General features: G+C 43.9%; 1 protein-coding gene across 3 annotated transcripts in view; it reads right to left on the minus strand.

The window, feature by feature from the left end:
• Nucleotides 1-17,278, minus strand: part of LOC123749551 (homeobox protein caupolican) — a 258,164-nt gene extending 240,886 nt beyond the window's left edge. For all 3 annotated transcript variants that reach the window (XM_069338693.1, XM_069338690.1, XM_069338692.1), the window contains exon 1: nt 17,041-17,278. In XM_069338693.1, coding sequence (XP_069194794.1) covers nt 17,041-17,091 — 51 coding nt within the window. In that variant the 5' untranslated portion in view covers nt 17,092-17,278. The remainder of the gene's footprint in view (nt 1-17,040) is intronic.
• Between the last annotated feature and the right edge of the window lie 3,079 nt (nt 17,279-20,357).

Raw genomic sequence — 20,357 nt, forward strand, 5'->3', positions numbered from 1 at the left:
AATGCTACACACTGTAACATCGTACAATCACAGCCTGCAACATCCTACAATCAGAGCCTACGATATAAAATAACAGCCTGCAACATCCTACAATCAGAGCCTACAATATAAAATAACAGCCTGCAACATCCTACAATCAGAGCCTACGATATAAAATAACAGCCTGCAACATCCTACAATCAGAGCCTACAATATAAAATAACAGCCTGCAAGTCCTACAATCACAGTCCATGATATAAAATAACAGCCTGCATCATCGGACAATCACAGCCCATGAATAAAATTGCAGCCGACGATATCAGCCTACAATATTGCAGCCTGAAATATTGTACAATTACGTACTACAATATCGCACAACCAAACCTACGATATACAATTACAGCCTGCAATATCGTACAAAGACAACCTGAAAAATACAAACATCAACCTGAAAAATACTTCATCAAAAGTCCAAGGTAGCCGTGAGCGACAACCTAAGATATCGCATAAAACGTTATCCTGGTTAATAGCGCATCAGTTAACTGAGATAACCAAAAACATGCATTGCGAATACTGTATACTGACACAGGTAAATAATAAACGTCAGCTCTCTGCGATAACGGTGAAAGATAGCAGTAATTAACAATCAAAGCAACAGAATGACGAGACCAGAGTAACTGATAGCCTAGTCCCCGTAGAAAATAATATATATATACAGAGAGATAACACAAATTCCATCCATCAATAACCCGTAAAAAATTAAAAAAGCGGACAAGAGGTGACAGAAGCACGGAAGGACAAAATAAAAGTACACAAAAATAGTAATATAATATATGATAATGAAAATGATTTTTCGTCCCGGGGAAAGAAATTTGTGTTCGATAATCTCTCTTGGAGATTGATGATTGCTCCTAGGGTCTACCCCACAACCTAGTTGGATTTAGTGACCGCTCCTAGGACCCCCGGCGGCCTAGATGCACTGGTGACCGCTCCTAGGACTCCTGGCGGCCTAGATGCACTGGTGACCGCTCCTAGGACGCCAGTGTCGAATCCCACAGCCTGAATTGACTAGTGCGTGAGCGGTCGACTCCACAACCTAATTGAACTAGCTCCCGACCGACCCCATACCCTGGCTGGAATAGGTGACCTGTCTTGTAACCCAGCAATCAAACCTACATACTGGCTACAGTTGATAACTGCTCCTATGACTACGGCGGTCGACCCTGCAGCCTGGTTAAACTAGAAACCGTTTCTAGGTTACCACGGCTGTCGACCTACCAGCCTGGCTAGACTGGTGACAGCTTCTAGGAAATGGGTGGTCGACCCACAGCCTGATTATGTTTTTATTTATATACAAGGGTTCTTACATTCTTGTAAAGCAACTAGCACGCATAGCGTTTCGGGCAGGTCCTTAATCCTAATTTTCCCTGGAATACGACCCGCCAAATCGTTTAACAACCAGGTACCCATTCACTGCTGGGTGAACAGAGGCTACAGTTAAGGACTGACACCCAGTCAATCCTCCTCGACCAGGATACAAACCCAGGCCAAAGCGCTCACGAAGCACCCGGCGAGTGCTTTACAACTGCGTCATGGGCACACAAGACTTTGCCGGTGACCGATTCTAGGACTCCAGCCGTCAACTCCACTGCCTAGCCAGTCTTAGTGACCGCTCCTAGGACCTCGGCGGGGGTGTCAACTTTCAACCAAAGGTATCACCAAGGTAGTCCTCGTTATATACGTATGCTATTCAGAGCCAAGAAGAGACGGAAGCCTAATGCTTTTCACTCCAAATTCGATCGGATACCATTTTTTTGTAAATTCCGGTTTAGACTCCATAAATACCATGTAAATACTTTTCAAATTCCAGTATACTTTGCATGTATGCCGTTTTGTTCATTCTAGTGTTAATCAATATATTCTGCGCATATGCTTTTGAGATTTACTGAAATCCTATGTATTTTTTAATTCTGATTTAAATGTTATACCTAACCTAAACTAAGTAAGAATATTCTATATTCGTGTATGAATACTGAGGGAGATGGAGGTGATGTGTGTGAGGGCGTATTGGAGGGGAGGGGGGTTGTAAGTAATGGAGTATTGGAGGGTCGGGAGTGTTAGAGTAAGGTAGATTAGTGAGAGTCTAAGTCATCTCCGAGTACACCGAGTCACTAGGAAACGATCGTGCGATGAGTATAATAACTAAGAAACGATGAGAACGGCGAGTAACTAGGGAACGATGATCATGGAGATTAAATACTGAAAAATGAGTACAATCAGTAAGTAACTGGGGAAGAATGGGTACAAACTGGTGCCAATGTTCCCCCCCTTGTCTTTACGGATGGCCCACGCAATGCTCCCACATAGGTATATTGCCCCCTGACACCGCCTCTCTGTAGATAATTCTAGAGTAGAACGCTCTACCGTCTCATTTGTCCATACCGCAGCCATCCTGGGTAACAAACTACCGGGTCGTAATTCCTCCAACACCCCTTCATATCTGACCCTTCAAGAAGGGACTCCGGAAACATCATCTAGAGCAATATGGTTTGTATTTAATCTTCTTCACGTCTGCTGGTCAAGCATTACTGAGGTTTGCTGCTAGCTTATTATATATATAAGAACACAACGGTATATCGCCGTAGCTGAATTCAATAATAATATGGTGAACGATCAATGTTCGTTGAAACGAAGTGTTCACAGCTCGTCAGAAATCTAATGACCACAGTTCGTAGAAACGGAATGATCAGAGCTCGAAGAAACGGAATGACCACGGCTTGTAGAAACAGAAGGATCACCGCTCATTAGCAATGGAATGACCACAGTTCGTAGAAATGGAATAGCCACAAGTCGTAGAATCGAAATGATCACAACTTGTAGAACCGGAATAGCCTCAGTTCGTAGAAACAGATTGATCATAGCTCGTAGCAACGTTATAAGCGCAACTCGTATAGATGAATGATCATATATAAAAAAGAAGCAGTATGTTGTATGGTCCCATATACATCGACATCACCTCCGCATTCATTATTTATGCATTATACAACAAATAAATATGGTCTAATAACGCAAGAAATATGCGCAATGGTCTCATCGCGGATTAACGCGCCAATTGCCTATCCATGCGTTGAGTATAAATGTCCCAGTGCGCTGAGTATATATGTACCAGTACGCTGAGTATATATGTACCAGTACGCTGAGTATATATGTACCAGTACGCTGAGTATATATGTACCAGTACGCTGAGTATATATGTACCAGTACGCTGAGTATATATGTACCAGTACGCTGAGTATATATGTACCAGTACGCTGAGTATAAATCTCCCAGTGTGCTGAGTGCCCAACCACTTGGACTGGACGGTAGAGCGACGGTCTCGCTTCGTGCAGGTCAGCGTTCAATTCCCGACCGTCCAAGTGGTTGGGCACCATTTTTTTTTTCGCCCGTCCCATCCCGAATTCTTATCCTGACCCCTTCCAAGTGCTATATTGTCATAATGGCTTGGCTCTTTCTCCTAATAATTCCAATCCTATCCTAGTGTGCAGAGTATATATGTTCCAATGCGTATCTTGAAGTGTATTCGATACACTTGTAGTGTATTTGATACACTTCTAGTGTATCGAATATTTACCAGAGAACCGAATAGTTACAAGAACACCGAATAGTTACCGACACTGAATAGTTACCAGAGCACCGAATGTTTAGCAGAGCACCGAATAGTTACCAGAGCACTAAATAGTTACTAGAGCACAGAATAATTGCGATGGAAATCCATTTGTACACTGAATGTTCATCGATTATTTCCATAGTTGTGATTATTTGTCTCGTTGATAATTTCCATTATTGTGATTATTTCTGTTTCTTTGATCATTTCCATTGTGATTATTTATTTCTTGGCTTATTTCCATTATTCTAATAATTTGTTTCTCTGATTATTTACAGTGTTGTGACTATTCCTATTTTTTTTTTAACTATTTCCTGGGTTGTGATTATTTATATTTCTTTATTTATGTTTCTTTGAAATAAAGTCTCTTTCTGTTTCCAGTGTTGTGATTATTTCTTAGTGATTTATATTTTATTATGTTATTATGATATTATTTTTATTTATGAGTGATTATTTCTTAGATATTTATCGAAGTACGGAACATTTCTCATTACGTTGACCTCATCTCTGAACTCTATATTTATCAGTGTGTTAATATTTCTCTCTGCGCTAATTATTTTACAGGCAGCCAAATATTACCCCGGTCTATGAAAATTGATGTTTCCTGAATATTTCTCAGTACCACAGACTGAGTATACCGAGATAATTATAATTTACAAAATATTTCTCGGTGAGCTTAATATTTCTCGCTGCGCTGGGAGTTCATATTTACAATGTGAATATCCCAATGTGCTAAATACAATATCTTCAAGAGCGCAAATAACTTTAAACGGCGCAGCATAAATACAATATCTTCAAGAGCGCAAATAACTTTAAACGGCGCAGCTAATCACTTCTTGCAATAACCTAGCCCCTAACCTCACTAACCTTACCTAGCCTAACCTAACTAAGTCTACCTTCACCTAGCCTAACATAACCTAACTTAGTCTAGCATCACCTAACCTAGTCTAACCTTACATAACCTAAACTAATCTAGTGTAACCTAGTCTAACCTAACCTAAACTAGTCTAGCTTAGGGCTAACATAACATATTTAACATAATCTAGCCTAACCAACTTAACCTAACTTAACATACCTAACCTTACCTACATCTGCATATATGTACGGATACCTGAGGTATGCAAGGATACATATGAAAGCTATGTAAATATTTATGCATGCTACAAATTACCTTTGACTAGTCTTCCACTGTGGTGTGGGAGGGCCACCTCCATGTTCCGTCTTCCACCCTATTTTCCTCCCCCCCCCCCCACCTCCAAAAAGATACCTGATATACCAGGCTATGATTCACACGTCAGGCTGCGAGCAGCCACGTCCAACAGCCTGGTTGGCCAGACCACAAACCAGGAGGCCCTGGTCAGAGACCGGGCCGTGGGGACGATGATCTTTGGAACCATCGCAAGATAAGATACCCTTTCTCCATACATCTGCCGCAACACACGAACCCGTGTTAGCCACCCGTGTTCCTCGACCCTTGTATGTTAAACGAACCCCACCAAAGACTGATAGTACCCACATGCTACCCAAAGGCTCCCGTGCCCACACCAGTCACTCCCCCACGCCAGGCTACACCCACACAGCCTACGCCAGCCCACACCTACACAGCCTACACCAGCAGCAAGGTCACAACCAGGATTCATCAAGCACTTAAGTGTCTATTTGCGAAATCTGTACATCTGTTCTCAATCATGGCGGGTTACTTTACATTTATTAAACAGTGTACGAGGGCGGAAGCGCTACGAGGTTGCCTATAACAATAATAACCTTGGGTCGAGAACAACCTGGCAACGTTTCCAAGTTCGTACACTGTTTAATAAATACAGATTAAGCCGTCATGACTGAGGAAGGATGTACAGGTCACTTTTGATAGTGGTCACTTTTCCTTGATTTTACGATATTCAAGTCTAGCACAAAAGAGTAATACCAAAATCAAACATAAGATTGCCCCGAGCTGCTGATACCTAACTATATTTACTGTGACTGACAGCCTTACAGAAGTGGAGTGAGTGTACATGGGACCAGACTTTAAATACAGCTGATTCCCTGAGTCTGTTGGTGAATATAATGAAGATTAGTGTGGACTTGAATAGAAACATTTTTAATCTAATGAGCCTGATGCCAACAGACTCATATTTAAGTCCTTATTTTGTTGACAACACTGACTAACAACACTGCAACTACTGCGTTCTATATGAGGGATTACAGAGAGAGAGATGCTCAAGGATGAGGGATCAAGGATACAGATGAGGGATGCTTAAGGTCTATCACCCCCCCCCCCCCAGGCCAGTCCTACAGCCTTCAAGCCTTACACAGCTGGCCTAGACTCTGGTCTTCCTTTAGCCTAGCATCAGTGATCCCTCCCACGACCTACCCATCAAAACATTTCCACTATAAACTTCCCGAGGAATATATCATTACAGTAATACCGCCATCACCATACACTAATGCACATATGTTTCCGAACGGGTTCGCTTTAGATTAAAAATATTTATAGATGGATAAAATGCCAACACTGATATGTTGGTATAAATATGTATCAGGGGCTGGGGAGCGTGGGATCTGATTATTGCTGTGACGTTTATTATGTAAATTTTAATTACAGAGTTGTGATGACGCTGTTGAGAATTACATGTGACCTGTGGGTAATATCTTAATCCAGGGGACATGCACTCTCTTCTCTCTCTCTCTCTTCTCTCTCTCTCTCTCTCTCTCTCTCTCTCTCTCTCTCTCTCTCTCTCTCTCTCTCTCTCTCAACGATAGCAAATCACTCTACTGGATATATCCGAATTTTCAAGTAAAGAAAAGCTCATCCCGATTTGAGTATTATAATTATAAATATTTTTTGTAATGTGATAAGAATTAAGTGGTTGTACTAATTACGATAATTACACTAATTATTTCAGCTGCCTGGCAAACAGAGGCTAGGCGGCCCAGGGTTTGATGGATCACAGGTGGGGGGAATATTTTTTACATTAATTCACAGTGTGATGACAGTGGGGAGAGGGGAGAGGGAGGGGGAGGGGCAGGAGTGAGGGATTGAGAGGAAAGGGACAGGAGAGGTGTAGGAAGAGGGAAAATGGGAGGAGAAAGGGGGAGGAAGATGAGAAGAGATAGTGGAGAAGAGGTAAGTGAATGTTTCTGATATCTTATCTAAAAATCTTGCTTTCCAAACGTTGTCCAACTACCGCGATTCTTTAAGGAGAACTGTAAAGAACAGATAGGCCTACTCAGTAGGGGTAGGCCTAAGTATACAGGTGGTTACAAACAAACCTTTACAGATACGTAAATGAGCAGATATCCCCCCATATATAGATAAATATACGACTAAAGGTAAGCCCACACAAAGGTAAATACAAAGGTAAACACAGGAGTATGAGGGAGCGCGCATGTATCAACCTGTCCTCTTGCATAACACATTGTATTTTGATCCCAAATCCCAAATCCCCTCCGTCAAAATAAGATGTTCTAAAAATCATAGCGGCTCGCAAAATTGACGAGATGTCCCGTTTCCTATTCGTGGATCCTCAGTTAGGTTATGTTCGGGCAATTTAATACATAACTTTGGTGACATTGTGAACGCTGGAGAGGACGAGCTGCATATACGGGTCATATTACTAGGGGATATATCAACAAGCTGTTTAAGTGCATATGCGCATCCTACAGGTACACGTGAGCATATGAGAACAGGTATAATCCGTCCTGAGCAACACTGGAATACGTGAGGGAGAGAATCATGAGCAACACACACTGGCCCACAACCATTGCTTTACTTCACTAGGGCAGACGATCAGTCACAATAACGTGACTGTAAATATGATGACCAAACCACTCATCACAAGATGAAGAAACGACGGTGTTTCGGGAGTTCGGTCAAACCACACATTATCAAGTCGTGTGCTTTTGCTTCACTAGGTTTGCGTCACTAGGTTCGCTTCACTAGTTTGATGGCAAAACAGAAATGAGTAAAATACTGACGCTACAGTACGATTCAGTTTTCAGTATTCAACTGAACGCATTGAAGATCAGTGATCCAAACGAATTCTTTATGAATGTTATACCAACATTCTAACCAACATACCAACTGGGAGTTAATCAGCTGTCACGGGCTGTTTCATGGGGGTGGAGGCCTGGTCGAGGACCGAGCCGCGGGGACACTAAAAAGCCCCGAAATCAACTCAAGATAACCTCAAGATGAACATCGAACTATGTAACACATGTCATCCTAACTCCAATGAACTTTGAAATAGTCATATACAGCATGCACTCTGCGCCAGACCTGGACTCCTGGCATTCTATATTCACAAAGAATTGTAAAAAAACACTATCACAAGCCATAAACATCTGTTAATAGACTGAGCCTAGATACTGGTGTTTTCCCCGATATACTTAAAACAGCGGAGATTATGCCACCTCACAAAGGAGGCAGTAAAGCAGACGCAAAAAAATTTAAGTTCAATAGCTCCAACATCACACATAAAATGTTTAAAGAGCGCTAAGAAATAAGATCACAAAATACATGGAACCACAGTGTCGACATAACTCTGGACAACACGGGTTCAGAACAGGGCGTCCCTGCTCTGTTCTGAACCTTAGAAGGAGGTTTAGGAGCTAAAGCTCTACTCGCAGGTAAATACATTTAGGTGCTTACATACTCGCCTCCCATAACAAAACGGCAACATCTACAACAAGCCCCACCATCAACAAATATATGGCGGTGTGGGCCACTCTCCAACACACCTTACCACAACACTCCACCTCCCTCGCCCCAACTTATCCTCAATATGATTCAACTCGCTTCATTTACACGCCTCCGACAAGACGAGGCGTGGGAGTATTCGTGAGGTGTAGTGTTCGTAAGTCTTCACGAGGCGTGGGAGTGTTCGTGAGGTGTAGTGTTCGTAAGTCTTCATGAGGCGTGGGAGTGTTCGTGAGGTGTAGTGTTCGTAAGTCTTCATGAGGCGCGGGAGTGTTCGTAAGTCTTCATGAGGCGCGGGAGTCTTCGTGAGGTCTAGTGTTCGTAAGTCTTCACGAGGAGTGGGAGTGTTCGTGAGGTGTAGTGTTCGTAAGTCTTCATGAGGCGCGGGAGTCTTCGTGAGGTCTAGTGTTCGTAAGTCTTCACGAGGCGTGGGAGTAGTTCGTGCGGTGTAGTGTTCGTAAGTCTTCACGAGGCGTGGGAGTCTTCGTGAGGTGTAGTGTTCGTAAGTCTTTTCGTGAGGTGTAGTGTTCGTAAGCCTTTACGAGGCCTTGGAGTGTTCGTGAGGTGAAGGTAGTGAGAGTCTCCTTAACACGAGGCTACGTTCACCTTTCCAAAAGACAACATTCAAAGTTTTGTTAACGGTAACTATCGACACTAGCATTGATAAATAGATAATTAGATCATCACCTAAAATAGTGATGGTGATAATACTTCTACTAACATTAATAAGAAACAAATAATAAGAAATATTAATAATTAAATAATACTCCTAATATCCTAGCGCTAAAAATGATCTAAATGAAAATAACCATACGCAAATTGTTAATATGAGTAATAATACTAATAATAGCACTAACGCAATATAAATTAACACTAAAATGATAGATATCAATAATAAAACTAATTGAGATAATTTTCAAATCCTCCTCCAAGCAAAGACTATCTCGCAACGACTCCGTTTTTAAGGGCTTAATCCGTCATATCCCATCTTCCATATACGATGCCTCAAGATAGGATTCGAACCCCCCCAACCCAGAACCAGCCTCCCAGTCTTCGTATTCAACTGGCTGCTATTCGCTCACAACCACGAATACGGAATTACATCCCCCCCCCCCTGTGGCGATTGTCGGAATGTTCTCATTCCAATCATTCTGTCGGATCATTCACACCTGTGATGTACATATTTGCATTATTATCTCCGTCATTCATCACCCTAAGTATTAGTATTCTTCGTCACCAGGTGGCGGGGTAAGTGACTGTGATGCTTATATTATTATTATAACATAATAATTATTCGTATTATTATAACACAATAATTATTATTCGTATTATTATTATTGCTATTATTATTATTATTAAAGTTGTTTCAATCTATTTAACTACATATGTTTTTGTCTTCGTAGTGAAGGCATTTACGAAAACAACATTTACTAATGAGGTCACCAATAATTTCTTTATATTTTGTAAATTAGACCAAGCGACAAAGATAAAATAATTTGAGCAGGGGCTCATGCGTGAGGTCACTAACGTGTCGTTCCCGAACCCCACTGCATGACCTAACTGCTATTCTCTGGATCACAAACACGGCCTACTGCATGAAAACAGTACCTACGTTGTCTATCACAACCAAGGCAGGCTGCAAGGAAGAGCTGGCTAGCATGTCAACCACAAACAAAGCAGACTGTTCGATAGCAAGAGGTTCGATGCTCGGCTATCGTGCCGAGCACAAACAAAGCCGACGGCAAGAAAGAGGTGGCTATCGTGTCGATGATAAGACAGATTATAAGCACCATCTGTGTCTCGCAAGACAAGCCCGATGTTACAGTGACAAATGATATAAATCGGAAGATAAATGACAATATTAATATTAATAATAAACAAATATCCCAACCAACACATAAGAAAAGAAAGGAAAGTGACGGTGTTTGGGCGCGTCCCGGACCCCTTATCAAGTCGTGACTGAGAAGTAGATTGATTGATGAAGATTAAGCCACCCAAGAGGTGACACGGGCATGTGATGAGAAGTAGTGGGCAGGAAGCCAAAATAAGGTAAGATAGGAGGTCAGGTGCAAGAAGAAAAAATCAAATAATAAAAACCGAGTTAAAGACAGCTCCCTACGAGACGAAAGGAGAAAAAAGTAAGCTAAGGCGGGAAGGAAGGTAGAAGCTAAAATAAAATAATACGAAAGAAGAAACACAGAGATTATAATAAACGAAAAATGGAGTTGCCTTCAGAGTGGGTTATTAATTTTCAGCCTCGTTATTGTGACTTACTCTCTGTTAATAATAATAATAATAATAACAACAACAAAAATATTTATAATAATAACAGGCTAACGAAAATGATAATAATAATGGAAATAACTTTTAAGCGATAATTTTAAATATGAAATTTAAACTCGTAATTGATAACTATAATTCAAATCCTAGTAAATAATAACAATTATTATATCACTGCTAATCAAAATATAAATAATTGTGTTGCTAATCATTTTAATAATAATAATAATAATTTTACTATAACTGGTTCACCCCATTAAAATAAATTCAATTATTAATAGAACTATATTAACGATAACATTAAAAACAAAAGTAAAAATAATGTTATATATGGAGAGAGAGAGTAAACCTCAACCCAATATAAAGGCAACGGTGTTCCTTGGAGAGTCACATGTCAAAATACATTTTTGTTTCCCAGGTCGTGAATATAAATGGGAACCCACGAGACGCTCCCTCTCTCCCCCACATCATAAACAAATCCTTGAAAATATCCACCGCGTAAACCCCGCAGGTCGAATATTACTACCAGAGGTCGAATCCCTCGTTTTAGGTTAAGGTCTCGCTGTTGAATTTGCTTCGGGTTTTCGAAAATTATTTTCTCAGGTCAAATTTCTTGCCCCCCTTAAAACTCAAGACTTAACTTTGCTTCTAAAGTTCCATCTTTAGAAGAACATTTAAAACGTTCATATGTTTCTTACCAAACTAGACATTAGAGCGGCGGAACACCTGAGGAAACTGGAGGACCAGACGAGCTAAACATTAATACCGAAGGAGAATTGTCCTATCAATATTCTGTACCGACTGTTGCAGGTTCAGACGACGAAGGCTGGCTCACCAACGGTCACAATGAGGGAAACAAAAGAGATGGAAAAAAAATGGGAAAAGGGATAAAAAAAAAGTACTTAATATCAAAATTCAGTATCAAATCTTAGAATGAAACAACACATTCTGCTTTAGCATCAGTTTTGGAGAATGATTTCCATGAAAACTTTTAGCCAAATCTTAAAAAAAAGGCTCAATTAAACTATCTTGAACATCAAGCCCTGGAGGAGGCAGGACTCTTGCGTAAGGAATGTAAACGCCAATTACAAAAGCGCCACGACCAGCTTTCCTCGGAGGCAAGACCCGAGAGTGGCGTCAGACGACCACACGAGTAATTAGGTTATAGCAATTGGCAATTATCACTGCTTAATGACCCACCTTTTGACCTGCCAAGGGTCACGTGCGGTCAGGAGCGGGGTGTTGGATGGGTTAGGAGAGTTAGGGTGAGTATGTGGAAGACAGGATGGGAAGGAGGCACGAAGGATGGGAAGAACGGATGAAGGATGGGTATTAGAGGAGATACAATGGTTCTAATTCAGGAACAGGATAATGTAGATTTGATAAGGCGTTTCGGGACAGTTAAGATGGACTAACTATATTGTAGACTAGGCTGGAGGAAATATATTACTCGGTGTGTAATGGGCTATAAGAGGTGTAGGCTTGGTAGAATTGAATGATGTAATTTAGGTGCTTGAGCAAGCGCTGCAGGAGCGCTAGAAAGGGCTCCAAGGAACGTATAATGGCAGGGCGAATCACATAGATGCAATGAGCGGTTAACACACACACACACACACCAAAGGTCTCTCTCTGATTGTTTATATCCATGTTCACAACACAAAGATCCAGACTTACCAAATGCACGCACGATTGTCCTGTATACATGAGTGTATGTCCAAATTTTCCAGCGTGTGCTCTATATACGAGAAATTGTTCAACGTTCCACAAAGTGATGGACCAGAGCCACCAGCGATCAGTTGATTGAGCGTTCTGTTCACTTATGAATTAAGAGTGCCACAGGTAAGAACTGAGTGCCATGTGGGAGGTGTGGCACCAACAGGAGCAGCAGAGAAGAGAGAGGGGGTTGGGAAGGAAGGAGGGAGGGAGGGGATGGGGCACAAAGGGACAGTTGTACCTGCGCGATCCACCACAGGTACCAACTGGACAACGCGACGCAAGTGTCCGCCAGGGCTGACCTGCCGCTGGAGGGGGGAAAGGGGGAGGAGGGTAGGGGCGGTGAGGTACAGAGGGGGAGGAGGGGAGAAGAACGAGGGGAAAATGATTAAAAAAAAAATGGTTGCCGCCTGCATCAGATAAGTTGTCAGTTGCGTTCTCGTCACTACCTGGCTGTGTTCTTGTCAGTATTAGGTTACAGTCAGTTCGGTCCTAAGTTACAGTCCGATCAGCTCCAAGTTGCAGGCTGATCAGTTCGAAGTTACGTTGTTGCTATGTTTTGTGGAGTTTAAAGTTACTCTGGTAATTTCCTAGCCTGATCAATTCCAAGTTGCGTTCTGGGCGGTTCCTACTTAAGAGCTTTCACAATTACCCGCAAAATCGCCAAATTATAAAATCTGTCATTTAATGAATATCGCTAATACGTCACGACTATTGCTTTACCAGTGCCGCCAATACTGCCACATCGGCACACGCCTGTATATCACTAACACCGTCACATCGCCAAGTTAAGACCACCGCATCGTCCACATCGCCAAGTGAAGACCACCGCATCGTCCACATCGCCAAGTGAAGACCACCGCATCGTCCACATCGCCAAGTGAAGACCACCGAATCGTCCACATCGCCAAGTGAAGACCACCGAATCGTCCACATCGCCAAGTGAAGACCACCGTATCGTCCACATCGCCTGATAGTAACATCATAAATTTCGTTAAGGGCGCGACGTAAATATCAAGACCGTCAAATGGCGACATCAGACTGGCGCGTGGCCGGTATCAGTCTCCCGTCACGGAGCCAATATCAGACCGTCATATCCTGTATAAAAGACTGTCACATCGCGAATATCAAATACTGACGTTGCCGGTATCCATCACATCGCAAGTGCTAGTTAATCATGTTGCTTCTCGACGCGATCATAACGTCAAACTCCCAACGGCGTCGCCATCGTCATTTTTTCCGACACATGTCACATTGCTAGTATTATTATACAGTATACTGCTAATACGGTCACATTATGAGTATTATCAGACCATCAAGCATGAGTAATACAAAATACAACATTTCTACATACCACCAATATCGTCGCTATAACGTGATATCGCTATTATTACCCTGCATTACAACGCAAACTTTGCATCGCCAATTCTACTAGACAACACCAGCAAATGATCAACACCTTCACATCCGTCACATCACCGCCAGCTGACCCTTCCTACACTCGCCTTGCCACCACCTCTCTTAAGTTATTCGCTCAGTAATCCCTTCTCTACTTCAGACCTACACCCTCGACACCACTAGTCCTCTGTGTTCCAACCATCTCATTATCTCAGTCTATTTCTAGTTAAACACCAACACCTTATGTAGGACTAATAACCAGTAATATTATCCCCCCTTTACATATTCCAACGCACTATCTCCGCTAATTTGAGTAATCTCCCATTTCAAACGTCAGAAAACTATTCTCTACCCCCCTACCTACTGCTAGTAATACTCCCCTGAACCTCTTTACCAACAAAATTTCCGCCACGCCATTTTTAGTAATCCATCCGCAACACACGCCGCTAGTAATCCCTATTATACGCCGCCGATACTAATCCCTCCCTAATACTCCCCCGGCAATAATCCTTATCATACTCCCAACACACTCCACCACCACCTCTAATACAAAATTCTCTAATAACCTCACCCCAACACACACTCTTCACCACCACTCGTAATGTCTCCCCCTACACACACACTCCCAACACTCTCCACCACCACTAACAATCTCTCCCCACACACTACCATCACCACCACCGCTAGTAATCCTCTACACACACGCACACACACACACACTCGCCATCACCACCGTCAGCCACTACTAATCTTTTATTCACACGTGTTGGCGCACAGTTTGCGAGTTCAAATAAATAATAGATCAGTTTGTAGTTATAGATGCTTAGGCATAGTTATCTCCGTATGCACACGCACGCAGCATTCTGCCACGCACTCATAATAACCATTACTACCTGGCTGCCTGTCTTGGTGCCTCACCAGCCTACCCAACCAACCCACGAGGGATCAGGCACCCGCGCCTGCCCCAGCAGCGGAGGTCCAGACCCACGCTAAACAGGTAAGTGTGGTCAACACCTGGCCCGAGTGCCAGCACTCGTCTTATGGCACTGTACAGTGGTAATTGGTGTTGCCATAGAGATGTGAATCACCGGTCACAGTTTAGCTTTGATATACGCAGGTTTGTACCGCGTGGGACGACATCTGTACGCACTAGTTTGTGGTGAAGGGTACAGGTTACTATTGACGTACGGGTCAGCAGCTAGGTGCAGGTTAGTAGTGAGGTACAGGTTAGTGATGAGGTATATGATACTAGTCGAGGGGTACAGGTCTGGTGTGTGTTACATGTTAGTAATGAGAAGTCCAAGTTAATAGTGAAGAGTACACGTTAATAGTGAGAAGTACAACTGGATAGGCACTCTCCTCTCTGGTTTGCAGTTTGCGATATATGTAAACAGGTATACTTGAAGCAGTAGTTGCATATAAGCCATAGAAGCAGCAGTTGAGTATTAGTTCCTAGAGGAACACTGGAAAATGGCGACAGATACGCTATAATTAGCGCATATCTAGCTGTACACCCGACGCGAGTTTACACTCCAATGGCACTCCTTGAGCGGTACACCAGACGTGAGGTATACTCAATATGGATGCTAGGAGGAAATCCTAAAAAATGAACATATCTGGTATGGCGAAATACTTGTATAGGGACGGTTCCTTGACAGGTACACTCCAGTACAGACATATGTTTGGGCAGGTATATTCCTGTACAGAGATACGCCCGAGCTGGTACTCTCCATTAGATTTAAAGCTTGGCAGTTCCACAGGTACAAAGGCCTGGCAGGTACCCTCCAGTAATTGTACACCTAAGGGAGGTTGTACACGGCTGTCAAAGTAATGTACAACATTTCTCGTTTACATATTTTGGTATTTACACGGACATGCCTTTTGTTAACTGTCTCGTTCTAACTAATTCCGCGTTACTGAAACTTGATATCTGTCAATATAACGATCTAGAATATTCGAGTTACTCAATATGATTGATATATATAACAAAAAATAACAAACGATAACAACAAAAATGATTGATTTATATATGTTATCGGTATTTTGCAAATACGTACTTGAATTGGAGAAAAAATGTATATGAATGTTTGCTAGTTACATGCATTAGTTCTCATGGAACGCCTTCTGCACTTTGGTTTAGGTGCAGCTTGATTACCCTCAGCGTCGCTTGGATAATATATTAACGAGATTATCAATAATTGTGCATGCTTTTGCGGAATTATTCACATCATTGTCAGAATTAGGAGTAGTATGACGGGACTTCTGGCGTTCCCTGATGTGCCCTCCTCTTAGTGTGGGTCGCCCCTGGTGTTGGTCTTCCTTCCCCCCTGGCGTGGGGGTTAGCAAGCGTGGGTCTACCCCTAGCGTGTATATCTCCCCCCCTGGTGTGAGTGGTGGTTGGATGGCAAGTGGCCCCACTTGACCCTAGACGCCAGCCAACCTTTCAGAGTCGTCTTCCCTCGGAAATTCAAAGTGTCTTCCGTCGCAAAAATTGCTTTGAAAAAGAGCTGGGAAAATTGATGAGGGCGAGAGCTAGGGCGAGGGAGTAGGGCTTGAATAATTGAAGGATGTCTGTGTGCCTGTGTTAGAGGGCCCCTAGTGTGTGTGTGTGTGACCTTTGGCCTCGCCTCCTTCCTTCTGATGATGTCTCATCATCTTCCTCCTCCTCCTCCTCCTCCTCCTTGCCTTCCTGGCTTATATCGGACCATTACTACCACCGCTCATTACAAGCTCTTAATTACTCTATTTTCATAGCATTTCTAGTGAGGGTGGGAAACCCATCTTGGGCGTGGGGTGGAGGGGGGCGTGTCACGTGTGTCCTGGAGAGGCGTGATCCCTGCCAACCTTTCCCCCGGGAAAGGGTGGCAGGTGTGTGAGAAGGCCGGGAACATGAGTGAAGTGTGAGGCAGGTGTGGAGAACAGGTGTGGAGGGTCCCATCGTGTGGTAGAGAACACGCCACCCGTCGCCAGGTGCTGCGGTCGACCCGCCGCCGCCGCCGCCGCCGATCGATCCAGCACCAGAGAATATATCTGGCGACGGGAATGTTGATAGTGGTGCTAATTGGGAGTCTGAGAGCTCCTTTTCCCCGTGCCAGCGCCTCAGTGCCAATCTGGCATCGGTCTCGACTCAAGGGGGCGGGGAAAAATATGAATTATTGATTCATATTAGCGACATGCGCACCGCAAAGCATATAAAAAGACGGCATTTTTACGGGTGAGTCTCAGAGCAACACAGGGCCTTGAGGGGTCGTGAGGGGCCCGCACCCCCTTGAGGGCCCCGAGGTGTCCCTCAGGTGTTCCTTGGGCTTACCTGTGAGGCCGCCGCAGGGTAGGTGTAGCCGAATTGGGCGTAGGCTGACATTGTTGTGTGTGAGGGGTCCAGCCCTAGAGATGAATACAGTCCACTCCCGCGTGTAGGCCTGGTCTATCGCACCTCGGTGATGTGTACCTTGCTAAGTGTTGCTATCACTAATTACACATCCCATCTACACTGGCCACCGAGCGGTCACTGGCCAACACGGTAGACACAAGTGGTCACTGGTGTCCGACATACACGAGACTAACAACACACAACACGTCCTCCACTAACTCCATACAAGCGAGCCAATGGGGCGGGGCCTGGCCTCTAAGGGCGGAGTCTCGCGCGCCCCCATTGGCCCTATTGGTCAGCTCGCCAGCCTCATCTCTCTCTTTTAACAAATCATTTCGCTGATTGGTTCTTGTGGGCTGAGAGCGCCTCCTATTGGTTACGCCTCATTGGCATCTTGGGATGGGACAGAGAATGAGTGGAACATTTCGTAGGACTGTCTGCCTAATATTTTCGACATGTGTTTGGCAAACAGAAATACACAAGTACACTGATTTTTCATGAATGACTCACTTTGTAAATGACATTTAAATTTTTGACAAGCATTGGAGGAACTTAATGAAGAGATGGACTTGTAAAATGTGTGAGCACAGAGGACTCCATACTTGCCATAGCTGACCACTGGGACACTGGTAACACGGACCAGCCCCTTGTACGTCCCACCAGGGACACATTTCCCCAATTGCACCCCGGGACATTAGGCGAATTGCGACTTCTTTTTTTTTTTTCTTCAACTGGACGATAAATCATACGAAGACTGATGCTGTGTGAGGCTTGGGGGAGTACTTGGGGGATGAGAAAGATGGGGAGCATCACTTGTCGCAAATCCTCCGCAACACCATCATCTTCACCAAGCAACATCAGCAACTGCGACACACAACAAGCTCCCCCTCGCTGTAACACACGTCACTGAGGCTTTGCAATAAAGTGGAACTTTTACTTAGCTGTTTTCACCGGACGTTTTGCAGCTTGACCGCACTAAAAATCACTCAGGACAAGCCACTATTCATCTTTTTGCCGACTTCCTTCTCCTGGACCCAGCCTGGCGTCCACTCGCCAGGGTTTCCGCTGGAAACTGCAAGCCTGGACTAAAGAGAAAAGAAAAAAAAATGGAAAAGGCGTAATAATTTAACTCGTGCTTAGGCTTGACCTCCATTCGTTTTAAATGGTTAATTTATTAATTTTTATACGTCCCTTCTCTTCTCTCATTCTCTCTCTCTCTCTCTCTCTCTCTCTCTCTCTCTCTCTCTCTCTCTCTCTCTCTCTCTCTCTCTCTCTCTCTCTCTCTCTCTCTCTCTCTCTCTCTCTCTCTCTCTCTTTCTCTCTCTCCCTCTCTCTCTCTCTCTCTCTCTCTCTCTCTCTCTCTCTCTCTCTCTCTCTCTCTCTCTCTCTCTCTCTCTCTCTCTCTCTCTCTCTCTCTCTCTCTCTCTCTCCCTCTCTCCCTGCACCCGACGAGATAGACTAAACGGGATATGAGAAGGGAGTCTGCCTTTGGTGGTCGATGGAGATCCACTTGCCATCAAAGAAGCACGAGGTCGTCTCTGTTCTGGTGGATGGGTAAATGTGTGGGCGATCTACGGCCTGCTGAACTTAGAGCATCTTGGGTACGTCCGGTTGAGGGGGGTCCAGAGGCAAGCGTTTAGGTTGATTTGAGCGGAAACTTTGTGTGGTCAGATCGTACAATGTCTAAATACCGCGGCCTCTGGCTGTTGAGTCTTGGGATGCTAAGGTGCTGTGATTTTGATATCAAGAGATGTCAGACTCCTAGGAATATTAAGGTCTTTGGATGCCATGGTGCTGGGATTCTGAAGCCGGAGGATATCGAGTTGCTAGATTGCTGAGGTCCTTTGATGTCAAGAGGCTTAGGTCTTAGGAGGTTGAGATGATGGGATGCTGAGATTTATCTGTAATTTTATTTTATTTCGTTATATACAAGAAAGAACATTGGGTTGTGAGAGAACCTAATACTGGCGTTTGGGTGTTACAGTCTTGCAAAGCCACTAACACGCATACAGTTTCAAGCATTTCCGAGGTTGATTCGAGCGAAAAATGTTGAGTGTACAGATCGTGGTTCAGTTAATGAGGGCAAGCACCCCGGGCGCCCATCTCCCTACCTCCCGTTCGCTCAGAGTTAACGACAACGCTATATTATATTTTCTGAGCGTTATCACGACAACACTTCTTGAGTGACTTGCGGTGGGAGGAACGGACAAGCCGGCAGGTGAGCTCACGATCCTTCGTCTGTCGACGGAGACGAACTCCAGCCGGAGTTCTTGCCTCGGCCGCCTGGTCCGCAGGCGCCTTCGTCGGATCATCACACCAATGAGATTACTTTCTTGTTCTGTTCTCATTTGTGTGTTTTCTTTCTCATTAGTATTTGTGTTCATCATTCGTCTTCCTCTTCTTTTTTATTATTCTGTAAATGCTCCGTTTTGTGTTAGATGATTTTCAAATATGCTTCGTTCTCGCCTTCGAGTTGAGGACTGTCTGTGTATCTTTGTCTCAGTGTATCTTTGTCTCTGTGTATCTTTGTCTTTGTGTATCTTTGTCTCAGTGTATCCTTGTCTCAGTGTATCTTTGTCTCTGTGTATCCTTGTCTGTGTATCCTTGTCTCTGTGTATCCTTGTCTCTGTGTATCCTTGTCTCTGTGTATCCTTGTCTCTGTGTATCCTTGTCTCTAGTAATTTGACAGTTTACCGCCATATTCCCCCATTCCGGATTTTCAAATACATTTCCAGACTTACAGGAAACCGCTTGCTTCATGCTCGTCAGGTACATTACATTTCAGCATGTCCTTTGCTGAACCACTCTCATTTTCCCACAACTCCTCCTCCTCCTCCTGAGGGCAGGCGCCGGTCAGAGCGCCAAGCGCCACAATAAGCGAGCATAACAAACCTAGAGAAACGGAATGATATAAATAACTGAATTTGACGCTTAAATCAATAATTTACCAGCGAGAGAGACCTCGTAGTGCTGGAGACACTGTGTTGCGTAAATGACCCCAGGGGCCACTGTTGAGAGGCACTTTACACTGCGTAAGTGACCCCGGGGCCACTGTTGAGAGGCACTTTACACTGCGTAAGTGACCCCGGGGCTACTGTTGAGAGGCACTTTACACTGCATAAGTGACCCCAGGGCTACTGTTGAGAGGCACTTTACACTGCATAAGTGACCCCAGGGGCCACTGTTGAGAGGCACTTTACACTGCATAAGTGACCCCGGGGCACTGTTGAGAGGCACTTTACACTGCGTAAGTGACC

Source organism: Procambarus clarkii, chromosome 40 (genome assembly GCF_040958095.1).
Source record: "Procambarus clarkii isolate CNS0578487 chromosome 40, FALCON_Pclarkii_2.0, whole genome shotgun sequence".
NCBI lineage: Eukaryota > Metazoa > Arthropoda > Malacostraca > Decapoda > Cambaridae > Procambarus > Procambarus clarkii.